The sequence below is a fragment of the Natrix helvetica genome, assembly GCF_964273705.1.
Source record: "Natrix helvetica genome assembly, chromosome: 1".
NCBI lineage: Eukaryota > Metazoa > Chordata > Lepidosauria > Squamata > Natricidae > Natrix > Natrix helvetica.
Window position 1 is genome coordinate 33,790,171 of NC_138548.1, and position 26,575 is coordinate 33,816,745.

The 26,575-nt window shown below is 41.9% G+C and overlaps 1 protein-coding gene across 1 annotated transcript in view; it reads left to right on the plus strand.

Moving 5' to 3' along the window:
• The first annotated feature begins 9,883 nt into the window (after nt 1-9,883).
• Nucleotides 9,884-26,575, plus strand: part of RHOJ (ras homolog family member J) — a 75,365-nt gene continuing 58,673 nt past the window's right edge. Inside the window, exon 1 of the mRNA XM_081935617.1 lies at nt 9,884-10,649. Within this exon, the coding sequence (XP_081791743.1) occupies nt 10,481-10,649 (169 nt within the window). The 5' untranslated portion in view covers nt 9,884-10,480. The remainder of the gene's footprint in view (nt 10,650-26,575) is intronic.

Consider the following 26,575-nt stretch of genomic DNA (forward strand, 5'->3'; position numbering starts at 1 on the left):
AGAGTTGGAAGGGACCTTGGAGGTCTTCTAGTCCAACCCCCTGCCTAGGCAGGAAACCCTATACCGTTTCAGACAAATGGCTATCCAACATCTTCTTAAAGACTTCCAGTGTTGGGGCATTCACAACTTCTGGAGGCAAGCTGTTCCACTGATTAATTGTTCTAACTGTCAGGAAATTTCCCCTCAGTTCTAAGTTGCTTCTCTCCTTGATTAGTTTCCACCCATTGCTTCTTGTTCTACCCTCAGGTGCCTTAGAGAATAGTTTGACTCCCTCTTTGTGGCAACCTCTGAGATATTGGAACACTGCTATCATGTCTCCCCTAGTCCTTCTTTCTCTTAAGCTAAACATAGCCAGTTCCTGCAACCGTTTTTTTTCTCCCATGCAAAGCAATTATTATGCTTAATTTCCAAGTACGCCCTTTAAAAACACAGAATCCCCGCCAATGATTTAAATCAGGTGCAGGCATATGTTCTGATCACAAAGCCAAGTGGGCAATTTTGATGCCAAAAGAAGAGACTGAAAGAGAAAGTGAGAGAGACTGAAGTGGTGAAATAGGATGGATTTTTTTTTTTACCAGACATTTAATTTGGAATCTAATCTACATACTTTCAAACAGTTTTTCCAAACTATTAATCTCCAGATATTTTGGGATTATAATTCCCCAAACTCTGAATCAGAAGAGAGTCAATCCCAACACATCTGGAGGGAGGGACCCAGAGAAGGGACAGTATGAGCTAGACACTTCCCCTCAGTTAAAAAGAACAGCACAATCCATTGCAAACTTCTCGGGTTGTATATGTACAAACACGAAGATCGGTGAAACACAGCACATTCCTTTTTTAAAAAAAAAAATTTGCAGGACAGTTTTTCCCTCTGGAAGATTTATGTCTTGACTTTTCAACAGGGTGGAGAATGCCATATAATCATAGTGGATAGGCCCAGTTTTAAAGCCCTGTGATGCCAAATTACTTTATCAGTTGGAAAACTCTGAAAGGGGTGGTGGGGATGTTGGCATTAGTGCTACTGGTAACAGGGATGACCAAATTTAAGGGGCAAAAAATACATATGTATTTTTATTTATTAAATTTGCTTGTCATCCATCCCATCGTGGCATTTGAATAGCCAACGCAATAAAAAGAGGAAATAAGCCTGCAGCTAGCGTGGAATTGAGAGAACTGGTGGGAATCCAAGAACATGGATATTCCCACAATTACTGTGTGCACTCGGAGATCTGAATATGTCATCACATCTGCCATGGAAAACTAAAATTAAAACTGTGAAGCTATGAACAAAGCAGCTGGAAGGGAGGATTCTGCTCTGCTAAAGGGGCAACAGCTGTATTTTGTATTCAAGTAACCTGACACAGTTCATGGTCAGTATAATTCAGAAAAAAATGCACATTAATAAGGCAGGTTCTCTGTCCTCCCCACTGGTTTCATGTCACTTCAATCCCCCAATCAAATTAGTAAGCAATCATTTTGAAATTCACATTATGCAATATTTTCCTTTGGGAGAAAATAATGTCATTTAAAGATGAGGGTAAATCAGATGCGTTGCAAAACGATACTATATTATTCCACTCTATGAAGGGATTCTAAATTGTATGTCTGCAAATACTGTATGAGTTGGGTGGTATAAGGGATTGTTTTCCTTTGTAGGACTGGATTTCAAAGGTGGTATTTGTTTGTTTATTGTTTGTTTATTGGATTTATATGCCGCCCTTGTCCCAAAGGACTCAGGGCGGCGTACAACATTAAAAAAACTCATATTACAAAAGTTAAAAAGGAAATTAAATAAAGTATCCAAAAACAAACCCAATTAATATTAACAATAAAATTTTAAAAATTAGATTAAAATTAACAATTAAATTAATCATTTATTTTATTCTGTTCAGGCCAGGCCGTATTGCTGGAAAAGCCAACTTTTTAGGGCGTGTCGGAAGGACTGGAGGTCAGGGATTATGCGAAGCTCCGGGGGCAGCTCATTCCAGAGGTAAGGTGCTCCCACAGAGAAGGCTCTTCCCCCTAGGGGTTGCTAGATGACACTGTCTGGCTGATGGCACTCTGAGGAGGCCAACTCTGTGGGATCACATTGGCTGGTGGGAGGCTACTGGTGACAATAGGTGGTCTCGCAGGTACCCTGGGCTTAAGCCATGGAGTGCTTTAAAGGTCATAATTAGTACCTTGAATCGCACCCGGAAAACAACCGGCAACCAGTACAGGCCGCCTAAAAGGGGTGTAACATGGGAGCACCTAAGTACCCCCATGATAACCCGCGCGGCAGCATTCTGCACCAGCTGAAGCCTCCAGGTGCTCTTCAAGGGCAGCCCCATGTAGAGAGTGTTGCAGTAGTCCAGGCGAGAAAGGACGAGGGCATGAGTGACTCCCCCCGCTCCATTCGACCCAGCGAACGACGAATGGGAGGCATTCATGATCCGTTTCGAATGTTTTCTCAAAGCGAACGAATACACGGGGACAACCGACGCCCGAAAGAAAAACATCTTCCTCGGCTACTGTGGAAAAGAAGTCTTCAACACGGCCAGAGACCTCACCGCGCCTACTCCGATACAAGCGGTATCATGGATGGCGTTGCAACAGGCTCTACAGACTCATTACGCGCCAAAACCTTCCCGCCACGTTTGCCGCCAGGAATTCAACACATGGAACCAGAAGGCGGGAGAATCAATCAACCAATATGTTGCAGCCCTGCGTAAAGCAGCAACTCACTGCGAGTTCAGGGATCTGGACGAGCATATCCTGGCACAATTTGTTTGTGGGTTAAGAGACATTTCACTACAAAAGAAGCTGTTGGCAAATCCAAATTTAACCCTACAGATAGCACTCAACGAAGCAAGGGCATCAGAGTCAGCGGAGAAATCATCGGTGACCATACAACGCGGTTTCACCGTAAGCCAGCCAGCACCCAGGCACACCAGAGTTCACTACGAGGACACCAACCCCGACTACGAGGATCCCGAGTTCGAGGACAGTCACCTGATGCGGAGCAGTCACATGAGGCCTGGGGGGAGACCCGGACTCCGTTTGCCGCCCTGCGCAAGCTGCGGAGGGAATCACCCCCGGTCTACCTGTAGGCTCAGGAACGTTGTTTGTTCGCACTGCAACAAACTTGGGCACATCGCACGAGTGTGCCGGAGCGAAGTCCCTGCCTCACGGCAGCCACCTATGTACCGCCAACAGAAGCCCAACCCAGGGGCTTGGCGAAGTCAAAAAGGGCGCCCAGAGAGAAATCCACAAGTGTTTACCCAGAGAGAAAATCCCCAAAGAGCTGAGCGAGCGTATTCCCAGAGAGATTACACACAAAGAGCTGAGAGAGCATTCTATCAAGACGCTCAACGAGAGTATTTTCAGGATACAGATGCTGAGATAGAGTTGACCCAGAGAGAGGAATTGCGAACGTATCTCACCACAATAAGTCAGGTCCGCACCAAGCGGCCTAAAAAGCTGAAAGTCACAGTCCTCTTGGAGGGCTCACCTTGCAAGCTGGAAGTTGACACAGGATCGTCCCTGACGATCATTTCATGGGCATCCATGAAACAGGCTATCCCTAGCCTCAAAAAGAGCCAACTACGCGTTCCAGACATCCTGCTTCGAGACTACCAGGGGAACCGAGTCCCCATCGTGGGCCAAGGCACATTCCAGATCCGTTTCAAGGACATCGTAGCCCAGCTGCCCGTGACCATCGCCAGCGCACCGTTACAGAACCTTCTAGGACTAGATTGGTTTGAAGCCTTGGGGCTAGAAGTCACCGGAATCAACACCGTGGAGAACAGCAGCGCTGAGCAGATCTTTAAGGAGTTCGAGGATGTGTTCAGCCCCGGTCTTGGTAAGTATGTGGGTAAACCAATCTCATTCAATTTAGACCCCAAAGTGGCGCCAATCCGACTTAAACCGAGACAAGTGCCTTTTGCACTCCGCCCAAAAATAGACAAAGAGATAGATAAGTTAGTGGAACAAGGAATCCTTGAGCCGGTGGATCACGCGCGCTGGGAAACTCCCATCGTGACCCCAGTCAAGCCAGACGGGTCAGTCCGCATCTGTGCGGACTATAAATGCACAATTAATGTCGCGCTACAACAAAGCGCATATCCTGTGCCAGTAGTACAGCACTTATTGCACTCGTTGGGGCCAGGAAAAATATTTGCTAAACTAGACATGGCACAAGCTTACCAGCAGTTGCCCGTGGATAGCGCCACAGCGGAGGCCCAAACTATAGTGACGCATAGAGGGGCATTCAAATGCAACCGGCTACAATTCGGTGTGAGCATTGCTCCAGGTTTGTTCCAGAGCGTCATGGAACGACTTTTGCAAGGGATACCGGGAGTCATCCCCTATTTCGACAACATCTTGGTGTCCGCTGCAAACGAGGAGCAATTAAATAAAAGAGTCAGAACTGTTTTGGCCAGAATCAGAGAGAAGGGTCTCCGCCTTAAAAAGGAAAAATGCCAAATTAACGTGCCTAGCGTAGAATTCCTGGGATATAGAATCGATGGTCAGGGAATACACCCCACTTCAAAGAAAATTAAGGCGATCCAGGACGCCCCCACACCACGTAATCAGACCGAGCTGCAGGCCTTCCTCGGACTACTTAATTTCTACAGCGTTTTTCTGAGACAGAAGGCGACCGTTGCTGAGCCATTACATCGACTACTCCAGAGGAACGCAACATGGAGATGGGGACGATCCGAAGCAGCAGCCTTCGCCACAGTAAAGCGCCTGCTCACCACTGACTCACTGCTAGTCCAATACAGCCAGACGCTCCCGCTGGTATTGACCTGCGACGCATCACCATTTGGAGTTGGCACAGTCCTCAGCCACAGGATGCCAAACGGAAACGAAGCACCCATCGCATTCTACTCCAGGACTCTTTCATCGGCCGAGAGGAATTACAGCCAGATGGACAGGGAAGCGTTAGCTGCTGTAGCTGGAGTAAAACATTTCCACGAATACCTCTATGGCCGTGATTTTGAACTAATTACAGATCACAAGCCGCTGTTGGGACTTTTGGCGGGAAACCGCCCCACTCCAGTCTCCCTTTCTCCACGCATGACCAGGTGGACTGTTTTCCTGGCCACGTACTCATACAAGCTGATACATCGACCGGGCTCCACTCTAGGACACGCAGACACACTCAGCCGTTGCCCACTACCGGACCTTTTGCCAGACCCCACTCCCGAAGTACCGGTGTTACTCATTGACTGTTTGGACTCAGGACCGGTTTCTTCCTGCGACGTTGCAAGGTTCTCCTCTAAAGACAATATAATAAAGCAAGTTCAAACTTGGGTTTGGAGGGGGTGGCTGAAGGGAAACGTGGGCCCGGAATTCAAAGTGTTTTGGTCGAAACGGGACGAACTCTCAGTGTTACAGGGTTGTTTATTGTGGGGGGATCGAGTTGTTATTCCTTATGCTTTACATAGAAATGTGTTAGATGCGTTACATGTTGGGCATCCGGGGATCGTTAGGATGAAGGCTTTAGCGAGAAGTTACGTTTGGTGGCCAAACATGGACAAAGAGATAGAGGAGTGGGTGGCCACTTGCGATCCATGCCAAGAATCGAGACCAGCACCCCCGGAAGCGCCCGCCACAGAATGGGAAAAGCCGAAAGCACCCTGGTCGAGAATACACATCGACTTCGCAGGGCCAGTTCAAGGTCAGACTTTCCTTATAGTTGTGGATGCATACTCCAAATGGCTAGAAGTAGTCCTAATGACTTCGACCACGGCAGAGGCAGTCATTAAGGTTCTACGGCGACTTTTCGCCACTCATGGCCTGCCCGACCTCCTGGTATCCGATAACGGGCCCCAAATCACGGCCATGTAATTCGAAACGTACTTAGCAGGTCAGGGAATTCGGCATGCCCTCGTCGCGCCATTCCATCCGGCATCAAATGGACAGGCGGAGAGAATGGTGCGATCCGCAAAAGAGGCCCTCGCTAGGATGGGTCCAGGTGATTGGCAAACACGCATTGACCATTACCTCCTCATTCAGCACATTACCCCCAGCGCAACGACGGGTAGGAGCCCCGCTGAAATGCTCATGGGCCGCCGTCTACGGTCTCACCTGGACCGTCTTCACCCCAATTACTCTGCCACAGCACCCCCAGACTCCACAAGCAAAATTCGGAGTTTTAGCATAGGGGATTCGGTATACGCCCACAACTATGCAGGGGGAACATTGTGGATGCCGGCAAAGGTCATTGGCATCACGGGTCCACGATCGTATCTGTTAGAACTGGAAGATGGGCGGAACTGGAAAAGGCACATCGATCAACTTCGGGGTCGCCTGGCGCACTCAGACCTACGAGCCGAGAACGAGAGCTACCTACCAATGCAAAGTCAGCCACTCGAGAGCCCCAACACTGAGAACTACGACACCTGCGAGCCCAGGACAGAACAAGAGGTCGAGCGCGAAACGGAACAACCCCCAAGCAACGTAAGCGAGCAGACCCCCGAACGCCCAAGCAACGAAAGCCTGCAAACCCCAGAACTCGAAGCAAAGAAAGCAACTGATCCTGCAACTACTTCTGACCAACCCGAACTGCGACGCTCCTCCCGAGTAAGGCAAACGCCAACATACCTTAAGGACTACATAACTAACCGCAATGTTCTGTCTAAGAGGGGAGGGGTGTTAGATATTAACATATATCGCAGTAAGTCTCCTCTCTAGTCCGCTGCTACAGCGGGAAACAGGTATCGCTCTGATTGGTCGAGAGGCATACCCGATCCCTATAAAAGGGGAACCCTCCGGCCACAGAGCAAGCTGGATCACTACTTCTACTAATAAAGAGCTGTTAAGTCACTTCGTAGTCCGCAGTCTGTTCTCTCGTTGCCCAGATCAAACACTTTGGGTCATATGCAAGGAAGTGCTATAGATTCCAGACACTGCACCATAATCTCTGCTATCAGTCCCAAAAGCAGTGATTTCATGGGTGTTCCTTTGATTTGTTGATATATTTTTCCATTGAACTGAAAGTACGTGATTAGGCAAAGATTGACAAGATCCAGGATTCTGGGTATTTCAATCTGGTGTACTTGGTTCACTGCTATGCAGCAGTGTTGCCATGGCTCCCCTGGCCAATTCTGGAGCCGTGGATGTAAAAAGTGCTGTGACATCAATTGAGGCCATTATTTCATTTTCATCCATCATCACGTCTGATTCTTTGGAGGTACTGCATGGGGGAGTTGATAGAGCATTTGATTCCCTCTGTAAGGTGTCAAAGCCTTTCTGTCAATTCTTTAGCAATGTTGTAAGTGGGGCAATGATACAATTGGATCAAGAGGTACGTCTGGCCTGTGTGCTTTGGACACAGTGCAAACCACACAGGCCAATGTAAGCCAACGCAAAGCATACAGGCCAGACATATCTCTCCATCCAATTGTATCATTGCCAGGAACCCTAACTTACAACAGTACTAAAGAATTGACAAAAAATCTCATAGCCTAGGCGATAAGACTTTGGACAATGTGCTTACATCAAAACTGACTTTGGTTCATGGATTGAACTGATAAAGACAAATTTAACTTTTACATAGTGTTCTGTTTTCTATTCAATTCAATTCAAATAGAGCTGGAAGGAACCTTGGAGGTCTTCTAGTCCAACCCCCTGCTCAAGCAGGAGACCCTACATTATTTCAGACAAGTGGCTGTCCAGTCTCTTCTTAAAACCTCCAGGGATGCAGCATTCACAACCTCTGAAGGCAAGCTGTTCCATTGATTAATTGTTTACACTGTTAGGAAGTCTCTCCTTAATTCCAGGTTGCTTCTCTCAATTAGTTTCCATCCATTGTTTCTTGTCCTGCCCTCTGGTGCTTTGGAGAATAATTTGACCCCCTCCTCTTCTTTGTAGCAGCCCCTTAAATACTGGAATACTGCTTTCATGTCATCCCTAGTCCTTCTTTTCTGTAGACTGGCCATACTGAAATCCTTTGTATGTTTTAGTTGGTAGGCCTTTACATTTCAAATGGGAGACTCCTTTCTAAAACAAATGTCTGGGGGCAAAAACTCATAATTTGGTGTAGTGAAATACTCTTCTAAATACCCAACTCTTAACATATTAAGTCTGAACATTCCACTATACATCCATGCATACATAAAAGTAAATTTATGAGATATCCAGCTGATAGTGTTTGTATGAAGAACTCAACTGGTGGATGCAGGTCCTGTAAATCAATTTACTGTGCAGACCTCAGCTGTAGTAAGTCTGTTTCTTGACTCAAATGGTAAACTGGGGAATTGGCCCACTGAGCATTTTTCTTTTACTTTTTTGCTGCTTAATAAAAGAAGTTCTTTTACTTCATACTACACTGAAACCATTTTTTTTCACTTTTAAAAAGCAAGCTTCCCGGAGCAAAACTTAGACCCTTACCAGATGTGCCATGAAAAACGAACTGAAGAATTCCCCTCTCCCACCAATCAATTGAAAATTTTGCTGGTCGTTTTCCATTGTACTTCCCCCTACTGTGATGATATCAGAAGTTTTAGGAGTAAATTGCTATCTTGTGCAAAGGAAAGTGTCCAATAAAGTCACCAACTGATCAGAAGCCTCCAAACAAGGAGGGTGTAAAACTGCATCCGAAAATGCCTTTAGATGAGTGAAAAAGCACCATACAGATCATTCTCGACACAAACATTTGTTTAGTGATAGTATGAAGTTACAACTGCACTGAAAAAACTTACAGCTGGTCCTCACACTTAAAACTGTTGCAGCATCCCGAAGGTCACATGATGAAATTCAAATGCTTGGCAATTAGCATGTGCTTGTGACTGTTGCAGCGAGCCTGGGTCATGTGACTGCCATTTGTGACCTTCACGGCTGGCTTGCGACAAAGTCAATTGGGGAAGCCAGATTCACTTAACAAACATGGTGCTACTCACTTAGCCACCTTTCTTAGCAATAGATATTTTTGGTCTCAATTGTGTTCATATGCTGAGGATTACCTTTATTGGAATAGCTTCAAAAAGCTTTACAAATTTCTATCTAGGGGAGCCAAGAGCTAGTCTGCCACGCAATTTTGAGAGTTGAATGCTCAAAACACCGACAGTTCCAGATTGGAGAAGGTTGCTATGTCTAAACCTTAACCTCAGCTTAATTTATTCCCTCAGTGTTGTATCTTTCTTCACGCAAGTAAGAAATCTCAGTTCTTGCTTTCTAATCAGAGCATAGCTAGAAATAGAGCAACAGGTACATAATTCCAAAGGAAGTTTAATCTGAATGGATAAGAACAAACAATTAAAATGTCATAGCTAATGACATACTGTAATACTGTATTAAGTTCATATTATACTACTGGACATTTGGTTCTTAACTGCAGAATTGTTGAGCCTAAACAATAGCTGATTAAGTGCCACATATTAAAGTGCCTACTCAGTGAGGAGACAGCTGAAGCATTTTCTTCATAACCCTGCCTGTAATTTAACAAAAAAAATATTTACAGACATTCAGAATTCCTGGTAGGAAAATAAGAAAAAGCAGAGATAAGATTTTGTGGCCAGCTGAGGAGCAGATAAATTCACAGTGAAGTTTGAGGAAGTCTGTATAGTGAAAATTCTAAGAGTTCACAAGAGGTGTTTTTAAACAGAAATGATGATGACTGTTCCTACTTTGTCCCAGATGCCGCCAATCACTCTCACAGAGGTCAATCCAGGGGTAGCTCAATATAATATCAATCTCACCAAGTATGATTTTATGTGTGGGCGCTCCTGAGAGAAGGGTGACGATGATGTCCAGATGGATCTTTTGGAGCAGGAAGCTTGTGAACTGCAGTCTGCAGTGAGACCTCTAGTGTTTTTCTTCTTCCACATCCTGGCAGAGTTCCTGCAAAGTAAAAACACACACAGAGCTTCTATTGTTTGCAGCCCTTCACGAGCCCCAGTGATCCTAATATGGAATTCAGCAGGAAACTCATGATTTCCTGACATACAGCAAACTGGAGAAAATAAAGGGGTTGCATGAAATAAAAAGAACAAGAGACACAGGGAGAGAGGGAGAGAGAGGGAGAGAGAGTCCCTCTGTGAATTTGTTCCAGTTTCCCCTTTCTCTTTGGAAATGCAATGGAAAAATGGAATGGATTTAGCACGAATCCCTGATTTTTCAGGCCAAAACAGAGCAGAGGAACAGACATTCAGCTCCTCCGATTGCTGCTATTTTTAAGCCGTGCGAAATACCACCATCTCTGTATGCAAGATGAAGATTTCCTGACTCGAACTACGAACGACACGCGTGTCGGTTGTCTATTTATTCCTTCACATGGTTCTCTGCGGCTTGAAAAGATCAAGTGTACAAACTGAAGTTATGATTTCCTGATTGTCTGCCATGCGGCAACAACAATAGCAATAACAACAACAACAACTCATTTAAGAAGAAGCCTGCTATCAACCACTGAAATTCTCCTTTGGGATCTGTGCTCCTTCGGGTGTGCGTGCAAAAGCTGGAAGGAAAAACAAGAAAAGCAGGAACCACCAGCATGAGTAGCAAAGAAGAAGAGCCCGGCTACTCGGATAGCAGCGTGAAGAAGATGCTCAAGTGTGTGGTGATTGGTGACGGAGCTGTTGGGAAGACCTGCCTGCTGATGAGTTATGCCAATGATGCGTTTCCAGAAGAATATGTACCAACAGTGTTTGACCACTATGCAGGTAAGAAGAACCCCTTCCTCTTTCTTATATGTGCCAGAAGTCTTCAAATGCTAGCCTGTTTCCTCCCCACGAATGTACATTTACATTCACAGACCCTATCAAAGCTAAGTATGCCTTTCACAGTGATAGTAGACAGAGAAGTAGGATTCTTAAGGAGTGCAATTGTGGAACCTCCCCTCTACAAAGAAGCCCTACATGTAATGAATGAACCAGGCCAGGACTTTACCATCCCTTTCCTCATGAACTACTTATTTTGTGGTAGGTAGAGATAAAATTTGGAAAGTGAGACCATTTTAATCATACCACTCTAATCTAATGGTATTGGCTGGCTTTAAATTTTAACATTAATATCATTTTTTTCCTCTTCTACTCTTTGAAGAGGTGACCCCAGCCTAAGGTTGTCCAAGGCATGAAGACGTCCAGCCTAGCTTGAGAGGACGGTTGTCATGGTGATGGAAAGTTTCTCTCTGTGTGTCTCTCATTCACTCACTTAATCTCTCTCCCCACCACACTAATTAGTGTTCTGTCTGGTCTAAAAGTTCATGTGGTGTCTTGCCTGGTTCAGAGCCAGTATGCCAGTCCTACCTCAATGCCTTCTCCATAAGACCAGCTGGCTTCAGGCATCATGAAATCATGTTATTGGTTTGCTTATTTATATTTCTAATTCACTTAGTATCAGGGAACTTGGTATATTGCAAAGCACACATGCTCACACAAGCACACCTAGGCCATAAAACCAAATGTACTTCAGCCATAATATTGCCATCTCTTGAGAAGTAGATCTAAAGGAAGCACAGCTATTTGTTTCATCTAAATTGAAAATTAAATGTGGGTTTGTCATTTTGCATAATATTTGTTTATATCTATTCATATGCATGCCAAACTAGAGCTTGTTGTTCAGACTGAAATAGGAAATGCCCTACTGTTTCTTCTGTAGTAGGGAAACCTACAACTCTGATTATCTGCTGCTCGGTTTAGTATTTTCCCCCTTTTAAACAACCCTTGAAACAGAGGAAGTTTTCAGAGTATTTTTCCCCTGTAAGGCAGGAAATCCATCCCTCACTATCAGGGTGCTGAATTCTATTCGGAAGCTCATATTGCACGCTAATAACATTTACAATCTAACTGGAATGCTCTTGATTCCAATCCATTATAAAACATCAGGAATCTCCATAATACAAGGACTGGAAAAGGTAGTTCTGATTTCCCCTGAAAACTTAGTTTGGAGAAAAGATCTGATTTTCACGGTATGAATCATTTTCCACAAGGGGGAAAGAAATAAAATAAAAATAACAGGTGTGCGAGTGGGAACTACAGTTTTCAGAGGTTGCTGGGATCTAAAGTCCCCACATGATTTGAACTAAATCTGATTTGAAATGTAAACTCATTAACCTTGATTTTTCTCTGGGTTACATTTTTAATAGGTGGGCAGTTGTTCAATAAGATAAAGGAATAAAACTGGGGTAGAAAATGGGATATTTTCCTGAAATTATTGGACTATAGTTTACTGGAATGAAACTTAGATGGAACTTAGATGGAGTGCATTGTCAGAATTCAGTTATTATTGTAGGTCAGTGTTTTATGGCTAAATATCTGGTACAAATCAAACCAATTAGTTCTTAATCAGTAAAGCATGGTTAAACAAACCATAGCCTCTCATAATATGGGATTCCAGTCAAGTTGTCTTAGCCTAATCTACTTCCAAGATTTGTTGGGAGAATGCAGAGGGTTTAGGAAGAAAGAAAGAACACTTCCCTGAGCTTCTTGAAGGAAGAATGGGATACAAAGATCATTATTAATTAGCAATTGTTATTAGAAATTAGACTCGCTTAAAAGGATAAACAATGCTTCATCTGCTCACACTATTTACAAAGATAAATGTAACCAAAACCAATCTCATTACTATCTAAGCACACTGGATAATCCTGCAGTCCAGATAAAGCAGGGGTGTCATACTTGATTTCATTGAGAGCCACATCAGGGTTGTGTTTGACCTTGGGGGGAGGGGGCATGGCCAGCTCAACTTCACTCGTGTTGGGAGCGCTTGTGGTGGCCCAAGCACTCTGCCAGTGAAAACGGGCTCCCGAGTTCTGTTTTTGACTGTGATGGCCTCCTGCAACCCTCTGGCGGCAAAAATGGAGTTCAGGAGGGCTGCCCACAACCCTCGCATGCTCCCTTTTCGGCTGTGATGGCCTCCTGCAACCCTCTGCCAGCAAAAATGGAGCTCGGGAGGGTCACCAGCTCCATTTTCACTGTGAAAGCCACCGCAGGCCAGTCCTTTACTGTTTCCAGGGCAGCCCACATACTAGATCTAGGCTTCCTGGGCCCTGAGTTTGATACCCCTGAGATAAAGCAATGTAAAAATCTTTTAACAAATAAAATCCAGCCTCCCATGTCAATTAGGGAAAATAGAGTTAAAGTAAAAAATTATATACAAAGCAAGATTGTATCAATATTTCACTTAGGGTGGAGTTATCACTGAATCTTTTGCTCTCTCTTAAAAAAGGATGAGGAACACAACGCAATCTTCTAAAACCAGCAAAAAAAAATTATTGTGGCCTCTTTAAGCCAAATTTCCTTGTGAAATAAGCAGGTGCATCAAAGAATTGCAATTATCACAAAAGAAAAGGCAACACTACCTGTAAAAGCCAATTTCATAGTACCTCCAAGGGATAATGATGATAAATGGAACTTGGCCAACCATTTGGGAGCATTACTAGCTGTGCTTCTTTTAGCCAGGTTAAAAATTATAGATTGGCAGATCCTTCTTGGTTCATTTCACTCCAGGTTCACAAGAATTACCATCTTTTGTATTCCATAGTTCAGAAAGAGTGACACAATTACATTTTCCAGTTCCCAGCTTGATGTTTGAATTCACCATATACTGTAGTTTAGATGAACTATGTCCCTGGTGGGAGCTACGTATCTCATAGAAATGCTGTCATCGGTAAAATTATGCAGTTTGAGGGCAATATCAGGGAATCTTATCACTGGTAGATATGCATCTTTTCTGCAGCTTTGACATTCAGTTTAGTGTAGATATACATCAGTAGGGCCCTTCTACATATGACCATTTCAGAGCATGATGTTCATGGGAAAAATCTTAGCAGTTTTGGTTACCAGCTGTAGTCCACTTCTTGCATTCACTAGTATGAGTCGCCATCTACATTATTGCAAGTCTAGATCAACATGTGTGACATTCTGCTTTCCACAAGATTAACCATGGGAGTAAGCCTCAACTTTCCTTGTTGTTTTGGCCATTACCGGTAGAATGTGACAACGTCAGACAAGTTGCATGTATTCTTATGTATATATTTCATGTCTGCATTTGAGTATGAGACAGATCAGTCCTGGTCTACGTACTCTCAAACATAAACATTTGTTCATAAGTAGGATAAAGAAACAATGCAAAATATCAAATCTGCAGATACTGTAACAAAAGAATACGTAGCAGAGTTAGTGCCTTTAGAAGGCAAAAATAGAATTCCAAGTGATCTTAACTGGGTAAGAAAATGGACAAAATGATAGAAATTCAGTGAAACAAAGATCAAATGTACAACCATAGGATGGGAATAGGTGGCCTGGGTTTAGTGTGAAAAACAGTTTGGAATTATAATTGTTAACAAACTGAATAAGAGTCAATAGTGTAGCATGGCTGTGTAAAAAGCAAATGTGATTTTAGGCTCCACCAATAAAAGTATAGTTAGATATCATTTGACCTAATTTCACGCTTGTCAGATTCCATCTCGAGTTTGTATCTAGCCCCACACACCAAACTTAAAAAGGATTCAGATAAATAAACAGCTTAAAAGAAAGGCAATAACGACACTAAAATCCATGAAGAGTGGTTGGAAGAACTAAAGATTGTTAGCTTTAAAGATAAGAACATTGTGGGAAGCACAAAAGCGTTTTCCAAATGCCTGAGATAAATGACACACAGAAGGTCAGGATGTTTTTTTTTTAATTATTCCAAAGTGCAAGACATGCAATAAAAGATTTAATTTACAGAAATGCATGAACAAAATACTTCCCAGTGGTAAGAGAGGGGTTTTTTTTTAAAGAAAGGTTATAGACTCTCTTTCACTTGAAGTGCTCAGATAGGGCTGAAAAACCACCTTTCAGAGACAGTTTAATTTGGATTCCCGTATTAGATGGGAGGTTTTGTGACTGCAGTTCACTTTTTAAAAAAAAGTTAAAGTGAATATATTAAAATGGGTAAAAGGATGTATATTATTGCTAATAAAAAATGAAAGTGTTTATCAAAAATCCACGCCAAAGAAAGTATATATTAAAATGCCCCTGATTAAAGATGGACAACCAGTTAAATATGAGCCAGCAGTGTGCAATGACAGCCAAAAAAGCCAATGCAATCCTAAATTGCATTAATAGAGGGATACAATCAAGATCAAGTGAGGTACTAAGAATACTCTATTAAGCCTTAGTGAGACCATACCTAGAATACTGCACCCAGTTTTGGTCATCACACTATTAAAACACACCCACCAAGCCAGACCATACCCACCAAGCCACTCCCACAGAAAGATATTGAGACTCTAGAAAAAGTGCAGAGAAGAGCAACCAGGATGATTAGGGCACTGGAGACTGAAACATATGAAGAATGGTTACAGGAACTGGGCATGGCTAGTCTAGAGAAGAGAAGGACCAGGGGAGCCATGATAGCAGTCTTCCAATATTTGAGGGACTGCCACAGAGAGGAAGGGGCCACACTATTTTCCAAAGCACCTGAAGGCCAGACAAGGATTAATGGATGGAAACTGATTAAGGAGAGATTCAACCTAGAAATAAGGAGAAATTTTCTGACAGTGAGAACAATCAACCAATGGAAGAGCTTGCCTTCGGACGTTATGGGAGCTTCATCATTGGAGGCTTTCAAGAAGAGATTGGACTGCCATTTGTCAGAAATGGTGTAGGGTCTCCTGCTTGAGTGGGGGGTTGGACTAGATGACCTGCAAGGTCCCTTCCAACTCTGTTAATGTGTAATATAAGATACACGTTTGAAAAACATATATGAATCTTTGTAGAAGAAACTAAGTGAAAACGTGCTTTGCTCTTCCATATTGTACTCAACAGTTGCCACCACATGTTAAAATATGTAGTTTGATACAAATAGTACATAGGTTTACATCTAGAAATGGCAATCAGCTGAGATCATTTCCACTCTCTTTTATTTCAACAAGTTTCAACTCTCCATGAAGAACTATTTTGTTTTAATCGGTGGTTTATTTTAAATTAGCAGCTTTACAGAGAGCAAGGAGGGTCATGTTAACATCTAATACCCATACCATTCGTTTAAAAACTGTACACATTTCTGAAGATATAATTACATTGTTCCTAACTATCTAAAGAGTGATTTGGGAAGTTAGAGGCACCAAAATAACACCCAAAAGAGTTTTAGTGTGTGAGAAGGCGAGAGGTTAACAAGAAGCATTTTCTGTCACTTAGAGGGTAATGAAAAGACTTCAAATATCAGGAAAAGGGGGGAAACCACAAACTTGAGGGAATAAAATGGTAGAACCATTTCTGTATTTTTCATTCAAGTAAATGATTTTTTTTTACTAGAATCACACACTGAAAAAAAGAATCTAATTCTTCAAGTTTCCACCTGAAACTAGCTAAGTGCCAAGGTGTGTAACCATCCTGCTATGATCAAGCCAGACACGTTTTTAATTTAAAAAGTGATGAAAAACAGATCAATGCACTAAACCTATTCATGCTACATTTTAAAAGAAGTATCAAAAGTTTCATAGAAAATTGAAAAAAGAGGATAAGGCTGGATCAGTATTTGAGACCACAGGCAGGTACATCTGCTATTTCAGTTATAAAGAGGTTTATTTTATTACCCACTACATGAATTTAGCATCTGGGTAAAATAGTTTAAGCATCCATTCCATCTGGGATGAAAGACTAGCAGGATGGGGCAAGTTAACAATGACTGGTGCAGAAGGGCTGAAGAAATGGCTCCTGTGCTGCCAAGGTGCCAGAGGACAAATAGTTGAGGCCATTTAATCTGAGGTTTCCTCCAAACTCAGCTCTTCAAAGGATTGGAAAGATCATGTGTTTGTTTGTTTGTTTATTGATTTATCTCTCGGACAAACCAATGCAGAGGTCATGGAACAAACTCTCAGAATGATGGGCTTGTCTTGCTTGGAAAACAGCAGCTGGATCACAAGGCCAGACAATCTGTGGATATTAATAAAGCCTTAGAAATGTTTGTCCTTTAAGGAATGCAATAAAAATATCATCCGAAAAATTATTTTGACACTGAAATCGCCCTCGTTACTTATGTGGGTGTTTATAAAAAGCATTACAAGTCTCCGTAGGATCTTCCAGCAGGGGAAATTAGTAGGAAAGCAAAAAGGGGTTAAATTTAGGAAACAAACTCCAGGTTTCCGGAACTGGGAACAACCCTTCTATTAACAATACTTGAATTTGAGCAAAAAAATAATAATGATAGTGTACACGAGACTTGCTAAACTTGCTAAAACAAGTTATTTTTCCTGTGAAAGAAGAAAATTGGAAGGAAAACAAGCAGCAAGTAGGCAAAGGAGTTGCTTCCTGCTTAACCATTCCTATATTCCCGTAATGGTGAACCTAAGGCATGAGTGCCAGAGGTGGCACACAGAGCCCTCTCTGTCGGCACACGCACTGTCGCCAGCTATTCTTCCTGATCTTTGCATGTGCCGGAGCCCCGGAAATCGTTAACCAGCAGGTCTTTGGGTTTCCAGTGCTCCAGTATGCATGAAGACCAGATGGCTGGCGTGTATGCACATGCCAAAAACCTGAAGACCAGGTGGCCGGCGCACACAGCATTCCAGTTTGGGCACGGTGCTGAAAAGGTTTGCCATCACTGCTATATTCCAAACAGCCCCTCAATCCACCCGCTACACACAAACACACATATAGACTTGGGATGCCATGCAGGGCAGAAAACAACCAGAAATGTATGATGGACAATTAGCTTCTTCCCTTTTTTCATAGGAGATCAACCTCAGCAGATCAAACCTCTGTAAGCCTTCTGGGTTTGTTTCCTCATGAAACATTTACAAGAGAATCATCTCACCTTCCCCTTCCTTTTTTTTTAAAAAAAAATATTCATCTTGCAAACTGACAGGTTATCAGAATGCTAAACAAGGCAAAAATCTGTTAGACAAGGCTGAGACTCTCACATAAATGTCAAGTTTAGAATTTTTGATATGACTTGTAATCAATTCAGTCTTAAACTATTTATGGCAACAATGCACGCATTTACACATGGCGTTGGGTGTTATTGAGTGATAAGTCACAAATGATGAGATATTGAGTGAGATAAGCGAGTTTTTGCTTTGGGTCGTTCTAGAGAAAAACTACTTCCTGCAAGTGCCACTAGAAGGAATAGCCCCTTCATGGCAGTAGGTTTTATTTGATGCTCTTAAGGTATCCATGGCTTCCAGGGATTTTGAGCAGCCTGGGCATTTTTTCCTTAATTTTATCCCATTAATCTTCATTATTAAAATATTCATTTGGTACATTAGCCATTCATTATAACCACACAGAGTACAACATTTCCAATCCTAGCTCAGAATGATTAAAAAAAATCACTACCCAATACATTTGCAGGGGATGTAGAAGTAAAATAGTGAGTATCAAAAACTTAAAAGATACTAGCATCATTAAGTATTCTATATACCATATACCTTACCTGGGGAGCTTAAGTATTTAATTTCAGTGGTTCTTCTCCTTCCTGAATAATTGGCTCTGATCCGTGATGATGGGGGAGTATAAAGAGCCAAGCAATTTCTCCTTTGTAAGGTGCCACAATGCCCTGTGCTTTTTCTCCTTCTGCTAAGCTTCTACATGAAGCCACTAGAAGAGATTTCCTGATGATTTGGTATCAACAATATGCTGATGATATCTTACTGGTCAGCACTAGAGATTGTACCAGTGGCTTGATCCAGTGTCTGAATACAACAAGGGGTAGTTGGGATGAGATAGACTGAAGTCCTTTTGGGTTCACAGCTTTTGCTGGATGGGAAAAGACAGGCTATGGCCCAGACGGTTTTTGCCCAATTTAAGCTGGTATGTCAGTTGCAACCTTCGCTGGAAGAGGAGTATCTGACTGTAATGACTCAGACCCTAACCACCAGTTGTCTGAAGTACCACAATAGCTACACAAGTCTGCCCCCAAAGATCATTCGGAAGCTTCCATTTGTTCAAGATGTAAGAGCAATCATATACTTCATGTACTGTTGCTTTTGTTTTAGTTAAATGTTTTTAATATTACCTGCAATTTTTAAGTTTCAATTGTTTATTTAAGTATAGATGTTTTGTTGCAAATTACTGATCCATTTGCAGTGGACTAAAATATACATAATTAAAAGTAGTACACTACCACCACTTCTCACAATAGGCTAAGCAATTGAACCACTAATTGTTTTATGAATTCAAATCATTGAACAAAATAAACCTGTACAGTAAACTCTAAATCAGATTCTTAAAGCCCTGGAAAATGTTTCATCATAATTAAGTAAGGCAAGACAGATGCAGAAATAAAGACTGTGGATAATTTCCATAAGGCGTTTCTCTGGAAAATGCTCTTAACCTCTAAGAATACCGGAGTGATAAGATTTATGATACCCAAGAATTAATTCATCAAGAAGAAAAAGAAACATCTTGCTTACAGCACATACTTTCAAGAGGCTCTAAGGACACCACTAGTTATTAATTTTTGTGCAAATTGTTATATTGAGATAGAAAAAGTTTAAGGTTGAAATTCTGTAGTTTATGGGATGGCATGCATGATTGATGAGTGGCATATTTGCCTTGCCCAGTGGCAGGATAGAGAACAAGCAAGATTCATTTCAAGCAGAAGATGTTTTTTCTTGGGTATACACCATCAGCATCAGCATCATTTGGTTCACTGTCTATCCACTGCCAAGTGAAGACTTCTTCTGCATGTTTCCAACCAATACGCTCCTGATCTTTCTTTTGCCAATTGAGCCCACAATACTTGCTGATGTCATCAATTCATCTTGTTTTAGGTCTCTTTTGTGGGGTATACAGCATTACCATAAAGCTCTAGAGCAGTGATGGCAAACCTTTTCGGCACTGAGTGCTGAAAAGGGAGTGCGTGCATGCACGTGCACTTCGCACACACACAGACGTGAAAATGAACCTGGTTTCCGGTGCGTGCAGGCATGCCCACCAGCTAGTCTTCCGGTTACTGGCACACATGCTTGAGCAACGATCAGCTGGCCGGCACGCATGCTCACGATGGAAAATGGAAGACTAGCTCTTCCAGTTTCTGATACTGCCATATGCACGATCATCTGATCATGGCACGCACATGCATGCCAGAAACCCGGAAGAGGAATAGGTGATGCCGTGTGTGCCAAGCAACATGGCTCCATGTGCCACTTCAGACACGCATGCCATAGGTTCGCCATCACGGCTCTAGAGACTAGGATTATTAGGTTCCAGAATTCTCACCCAATTAAGACTTATTGTGGCGGGAAATTCCGAATGTTGCCCTGTCAATACATCTATGAAACCCCATCTTGTAGAATTAAAGAATAGGAGGACTTTGATGCATTGTCAACAGCAAGTAGGAGCTGAGCTTGAATGCTATTTTTAGTTGTGCATACTTTAAAATAATTCTGAAAAAGTGCTTTGGACTTCACCCATTATTCTACTATTACCTAGTAGAGGTGCTTTCATTAGAGGAACTGAATAGCAATAGCACTTAGACTTACATACCAATTTACAGTGCTTTACAGCCCTCTCTAAGCGGTTTACAGAATCAGCATATTTCCCCCAACAATTTTACCCACCTTGGAAGGATGGACAGCTCGAGTCTACCTGAGTCAAACTTGATCCTGGTGAACTTTGAATTGCCAAATTGCAGGCAGGCAGCAGAAGTAGCCTGCAGTACTGCATTCTAACCACTGCATCCCAGTGGCTCATGGCCATATTATGGCCACACTTCGTCTAGCATGCTTTAGTACTGTGTTTAGTCAGAACAGAGCAGAGTGCAGGTACAAGACAACAACACAGGACTGTATGGATTTGGAGGGAGGGAAAGAGAAAAGGGTTCCTTAGATAGGAGCTTCATCTATGCCCATATTTCCAAATGTGTAGCTGTGGAAAAAAATACAGTATACCGTAATTTTTCAAATCAACTGAAATGGGTAGGTGGGAGGATTAAATATAATTTCAATTGTATATATTCATGGCAGCTTTCCCATCTCTTCCCCTCCTTTCCATATTATGCCTTGCTATCATTTTTTACATATATTTAAAAGTTATCATGTCTGGATGTCAGGAGAGACAGATTTGTCCAAGTTGTAATTTTCACAAAGACACTAGGTTTGCCCACTTCCTCTCTCAAGCGCTGTTTTTGGAAATGGCTTAAAAATAGCTTTTTTGGTATTAAGAACATTCAGAAGGGCAAGTTTTATTACACTGGTTGATTTTCTTCCAATCCACAGTGAAAGATTTATGTACATTTAAAAGTTAAGGAAAACTTTTTTAAAAAAATGTAAATAAGCAGCAAAAGTACAATTAGAATATTGATCTTTGGAAAGATTATAATCAAACTAATGAGCCAGATTGACTGAAAACAAGACTTTGAAAAAGTCATAAGAAGATTTCTTGGTTTGTTTAAAATGTTATTAAAATATATGAAGATCTGAGTTTAAGCGTAAGAAATGTCTTCCTGGGAAATGTTCTGCATGAGAGAAAAACATGATAAGAGATCTTGGAAGGTTTGTTACTAGAGGCAACCAGAAAGAATTAAAGATTTCAATTAAAGAAGAATTCCCACTAATACAGAATGGAGAAAAATATTTTAACTCTGGAAAAATTTAGGAATATTTGGCAACAATGTACTCAGAACTTTTTTTAACTGTATGATACAATAAAAACGGGCCCAAAAGGATGGAAGAGGATGTAGTTGAATATCAAACTGTTTTGTATATGGATTTGAAACTGGCAGGAGATAAGAATGATATTGAAAAGATGTTATATAAGACCAACAAATGATATTGAGATGTTAATAGTTAAAAGCTTACACAAATAATAAACCAGAAAAACAAGTTGGATCTATGGATGTTAACTCAGAAAAGTGACAGACAATTTTCTTATTTTGGATGTATAAAACTATATGCTATATCTGTATCTAGGAAGGAATTTTTGAGGAAATCAAAAGAGAGAAGACACCAATAAATGTAGATATTGCCTTTTCTCTAATCAAGAGTCAGTTTACCCATCTCAGCAAGATCTGTCAATATCATTGCCACACTCTTTGTATCATTTATTATACTGGGGAAAGTGTGGTAATCAGTGTTGGGATTTGCACCTATTCAGGAGAACCAGTTGTTAGCTTTCTAAGCAGTTTGGAGAACCAGTTGTTGGAAGAAATCTTATTTTGTGTTTTTTTCACTTTACAGAGCTAATCCTGTAAGGAAGGCAGGAAGGAAATATTCTGGTGTTGTTTCCAGCCTAATCTTTATTGCCCGGCTTACAGAAACTGCCCCTCTGGTTATTTCCTTATTACATTGTAACAGCTAAGGTGAAGTGCCCATCGACCTGAGTGACGTTGAGTTTTGCCACGCCCACACAGTCAATTGAGAACCAAGCCACGCCTACCCAGCTGGTCATTAGGGCAGAAAACCAGTTGTTACATTATTTGAATCCCACCACTGTGTAAAATATAGTCTGGATTCCCAGGAGGGAAGGAATACATTCCAGAAGATCAAGAGATGGCAAAGTTTAGATAGTCTGGGCAAAAAAAGGGCCAAGTTACTCATCTCTAGAACCTCTCAGAGTTCATCTTTAATGATGCAGGTAGTTGCTTTAGGTTGACAAAATTTCTGTCTATAAAGGAAATGGCTTAGAAGTAATTTTATGTGTCTGTCTTGGTTTTTGCAGCCTGACAGAAAGTGCTTGTTTACCAGCTGTTTTGCACTGCTTCAGAGTTTTTTACTGCAATAGAGAACCATTTTCTCTACAGGTGAAGCCTGAAGGTATCATTTGTTGCCACTCTTCAAAAAGAAGCTATTGCATCTTTTTAAGGGAACTCCGCTGGGAGCTTCTTCCTTCTCACTGTACAAAGAATAAAATGCCAACAGTCTTACAAAGATGCTTCAGGAATTTCATGGGCCTCCTGCACAGCCTTCATTTGAAAGCCATTGTGTTCATCAATGTGGATATAAGGAAACCTGGGGAGTTATGGGTTGTTGTTTTTTTAGGAAGTGACCTTTTATCCTGTGATTCAGTCTTGATTCCTCTGTTTTAATCCGGTGATTAAACCTGGAGGTTTTCTCATAGATAAAGTGTTTACTATGTGCCTTCTCTGGAGTCTTCCAGAAGCTTTGAGACTGATTCTCAAAGTAAAGTCACCACTGCCAATGATCCTGCTAGCTAGGCATTCTAAAAGCTAATAATCCCAACAAGGAGAAAAAATTGGCTTCCGCAATAAAATGGGCTGCTCATTTAGGGCTGCAGTATGAGAAACTGTGCACAAAATGTGTGTACATTACAGGGGTGGATTCCTGCCAGTTCTAATCTCTTCTATAGAACAGGTTCCACAAATCTACAGTGCTGTTTAGAACCAGTTCCATCTCCCTTCCCCCGCTCGTCCGCACATCATCAAGATAAAGAGCAAGAGGAGGAATTCTGGGAGTTGGTCCACAAATCTTAAAGCTGTCATGTTTGAACACCCCTAGGGTTTTTTTCTAAAGGGTTAGGGGTGCAAGGGTCTTGTAACTTGACAGCTTTAAGACTTGCACAATTCAATCCCAGAGTTCCTGAGCTAACATGACTGGAGAAGGAATTCTGAGAATTGAAGTCCACAAGTCTTAAAGCTGTCAAGATTGAACACCCCTGGGGGTTTTTTTTCTAAAGGGTTAGGGGTGCAATGGTCTTGTAACTTGACAAGTTTAAGACTTGATTGCTTCAAATGCCAGAGTTTCTGAGCCAACATTTTGATTGCTAAGCAAAAGTGTTTTTAAGTGAGTTTCACCACATTTTACAAGTTGGCCACACCCACCCAGTCACATGGCTGGCAAGCCACTCCCACCCAGTCACATGGCCAGCAAGCCACTCCCACAAAGCAGGCCACACCTACAGAAGAGGTTCTAAAAAAATTCGAAACCCACCACTGGTACATTAAGAAAAAATGGGTGCAAATAATATTACAAAAAAAACCCCTGTAAAATAGAAATCTAGGTAGTATTTTGTTTATTTGCATACTGCATTTATTTACTTACAATTATATGGTCAACTGTCACAAAACACAACTCGGGAAAGCCATGCGCACAGTACAGAAAGTGTGTGGATTTTTAATGGAGTTTCCTCCCTCCTACGCATAAATTTATGGAGAAAAGGGGAAAGGAAAAATTTCTGCAGCAGAAAATAGACAAATTGTAGATAGCAAAATGTGCAGATTCATTCAAAGCTGACATTTAGGCACTGGAATTCTAAGGCCACCTCTATAGTGACTCGTGAAACAATTGTTCAACTCTTTTACCATGCATTTGGTGTCTTACCTTTCACTCACATATAGGTGTTTCTGTATACTTTTCTCCATTACATTCAATTTGATCCATCATTTAAAATCTGCATTAGAAAATCCCGGGAAGTGTAGACTACAGAAGAAAGTTGCATTATGGTTCAAAGTGTGATAAGTTTGCCTTAAATGTACTTTTCTGTGTATATCCCTGCACATCCATGTGTCCTTGAACTAAGTCCTTGACTATCACCTAATGTGAAATCTGATCATAAAGAATAGTCAGATGGCAATCCAATGAACCTCTAATGTACACTGCAGTTCTTCATATCCAAGCAGGCTTTGTGTAGCAAGGACAATACTGGTGTTTGTACCAAGCGTGAAAAACCAGAACACAACAGAGCCATTTTCTAAAGAGCCTTTTACTTGGCTCCAGCAAAAAGAACATTCTGTAAAGTTCAGCACCAACGTAAGCGCATTGTATTTTACGTGACTCTGCAGAGCCAATAAAACTGGTTCTTGGCCAACTGTGTTCCTTCACCAGGATTCTCTAAAAGACTTCAGCAATAACAAGAAAAAAACTAACCCAAAGATTATAGCTAATTACAGTCATATTGATTGGCCAGAGACAGACTCAATCCAAGGTAGGGAATATGCCAGAATTCTATGCGAATGCTGAAAAGCCACATGGCCGACTGGTTGTAAGGAGAGAGAAATCAGCACTGTTCAGACACTTCCTGATTACAGGGAAGATGTAGACCCATGTTGTGTTAGCCTGTAGTATGCGGAGATGAATCCATTGCAGGGATGGGTTTCTGACGGCATTACTGCCGGTTCGGTGCACGTGCGATTTTGCGCACAAGCATGGTCTTCGTTTGCTCGTGCGCCTGACGCGTGATATGCACGCATGCACAGTTGCTTCTAAATAGGTCTGTGCATGCGCAGAACATTTCAAAAGGTAAAAAAAATGATGTCGTGGCAACCAAAGAACCGGTTCAGGGACGTGGTGAGCATGCTGTCCTTACTTGTTCGGCGACCCAGTCACCATTTTCACTACCGGTTCCACCGAACTGGCGCAAAGTGGTAGGAACCCACCTCTAATCCATCGGTGTGTTAAAACACTTTGTGTCAGGATGTTAGGGTTGCAAAAACTCAAATCATGGTGTTTTAAGTGAGTTGCCACATCAGAGCACAAGAACACAAGAAATCAAACGATACAAGAAACAACCAGGATTTAGATTCTAAGGGAGGGGGGGATTTAATTTTTAAAAATTATATTTTGGCATCTATAACATTGTATGGCAGCACATCAGAGGTGGTATTCAGCAAGTTCTGAGCAGTTCTGGAAAATTGGTAGTGGAAATTTTGAGTAGTTTGGACAACCAGTAAATACCACCTCTAACTGGTCCCACCCCCATCTATTCTCTGCCTTCTGAGTTCCAGCTGATCAGAAGGAAATGGGGATTTTGCAGTAACCTTCCCCTGCCACACCCACCAAACCATGCCACACCCACCAAGCCACACCCACAGAACTGGTAATTTTTTAAAAATTGAATCCTACCACTGCAACACATGATGCTGCTTTCTGCCTAAAGAGATTGCCAATCTCTGCCAGTTAAGGTTCATGTAAAAAAAAAAAACACCATGATGATAATCGAAGTAAAATAACCAGACTGCAAGGACGATGTATTAGAGCAGGGGTGTCCAAACTTGGGAACTTTAAGACTTGTGGTCTTCAATTCCCAGAATTCCCCAGCCATGCTGGCTGGGGAATTCTGGGAACTGAAGTCCACAAGTCTTAAAGTTCCCAAGTTTGGACACCCCTGTATTAGAGTCTGGTAGTCAAGTTATAGGAATCTGAATCATAGGACCACATAAGAGACAATGTACTGACAATGTTCCTTCTCTGTTCTACTGTGAACCAACAACTTCTAAGTTTCAGGCCATAGAAAAACAATCACTTTATTGATCAAATGATTAATTCAGTCTTGATGAGGCTTTCCTTACATTGAAGCATATCCTAGTGTATCTATACTTATCAGTATGATTTCCATACTTATCAGCATTCCTGAAGACACAATGAGGGCTGATTCTCCGAGTTGGGCCCTCCTTTTCACAGTTCTTGCAAAAGTGTAGTATTTTCCCCCTTATTACACCTGGATAATAAACCTACCAGTAGGCTTGTGACAATGCATGTATTCTGTGTCCACGGAAGGCTCTCAATTGTTAATGGTACACAAACACTGCCCCTTTTCAAGTATCCTGCTCAATGTGCAGACACCTGGGTTAATCCCTTTAGAATTAAAGAACCATAAAGAATGGTTCTTTATTCGTGTCAGAAGCATCACAATTTTTTTTAAAGTCATACTATATGACATAACATGTAAAATACAAGATTAAAATATGTACAAATTAAACAAAT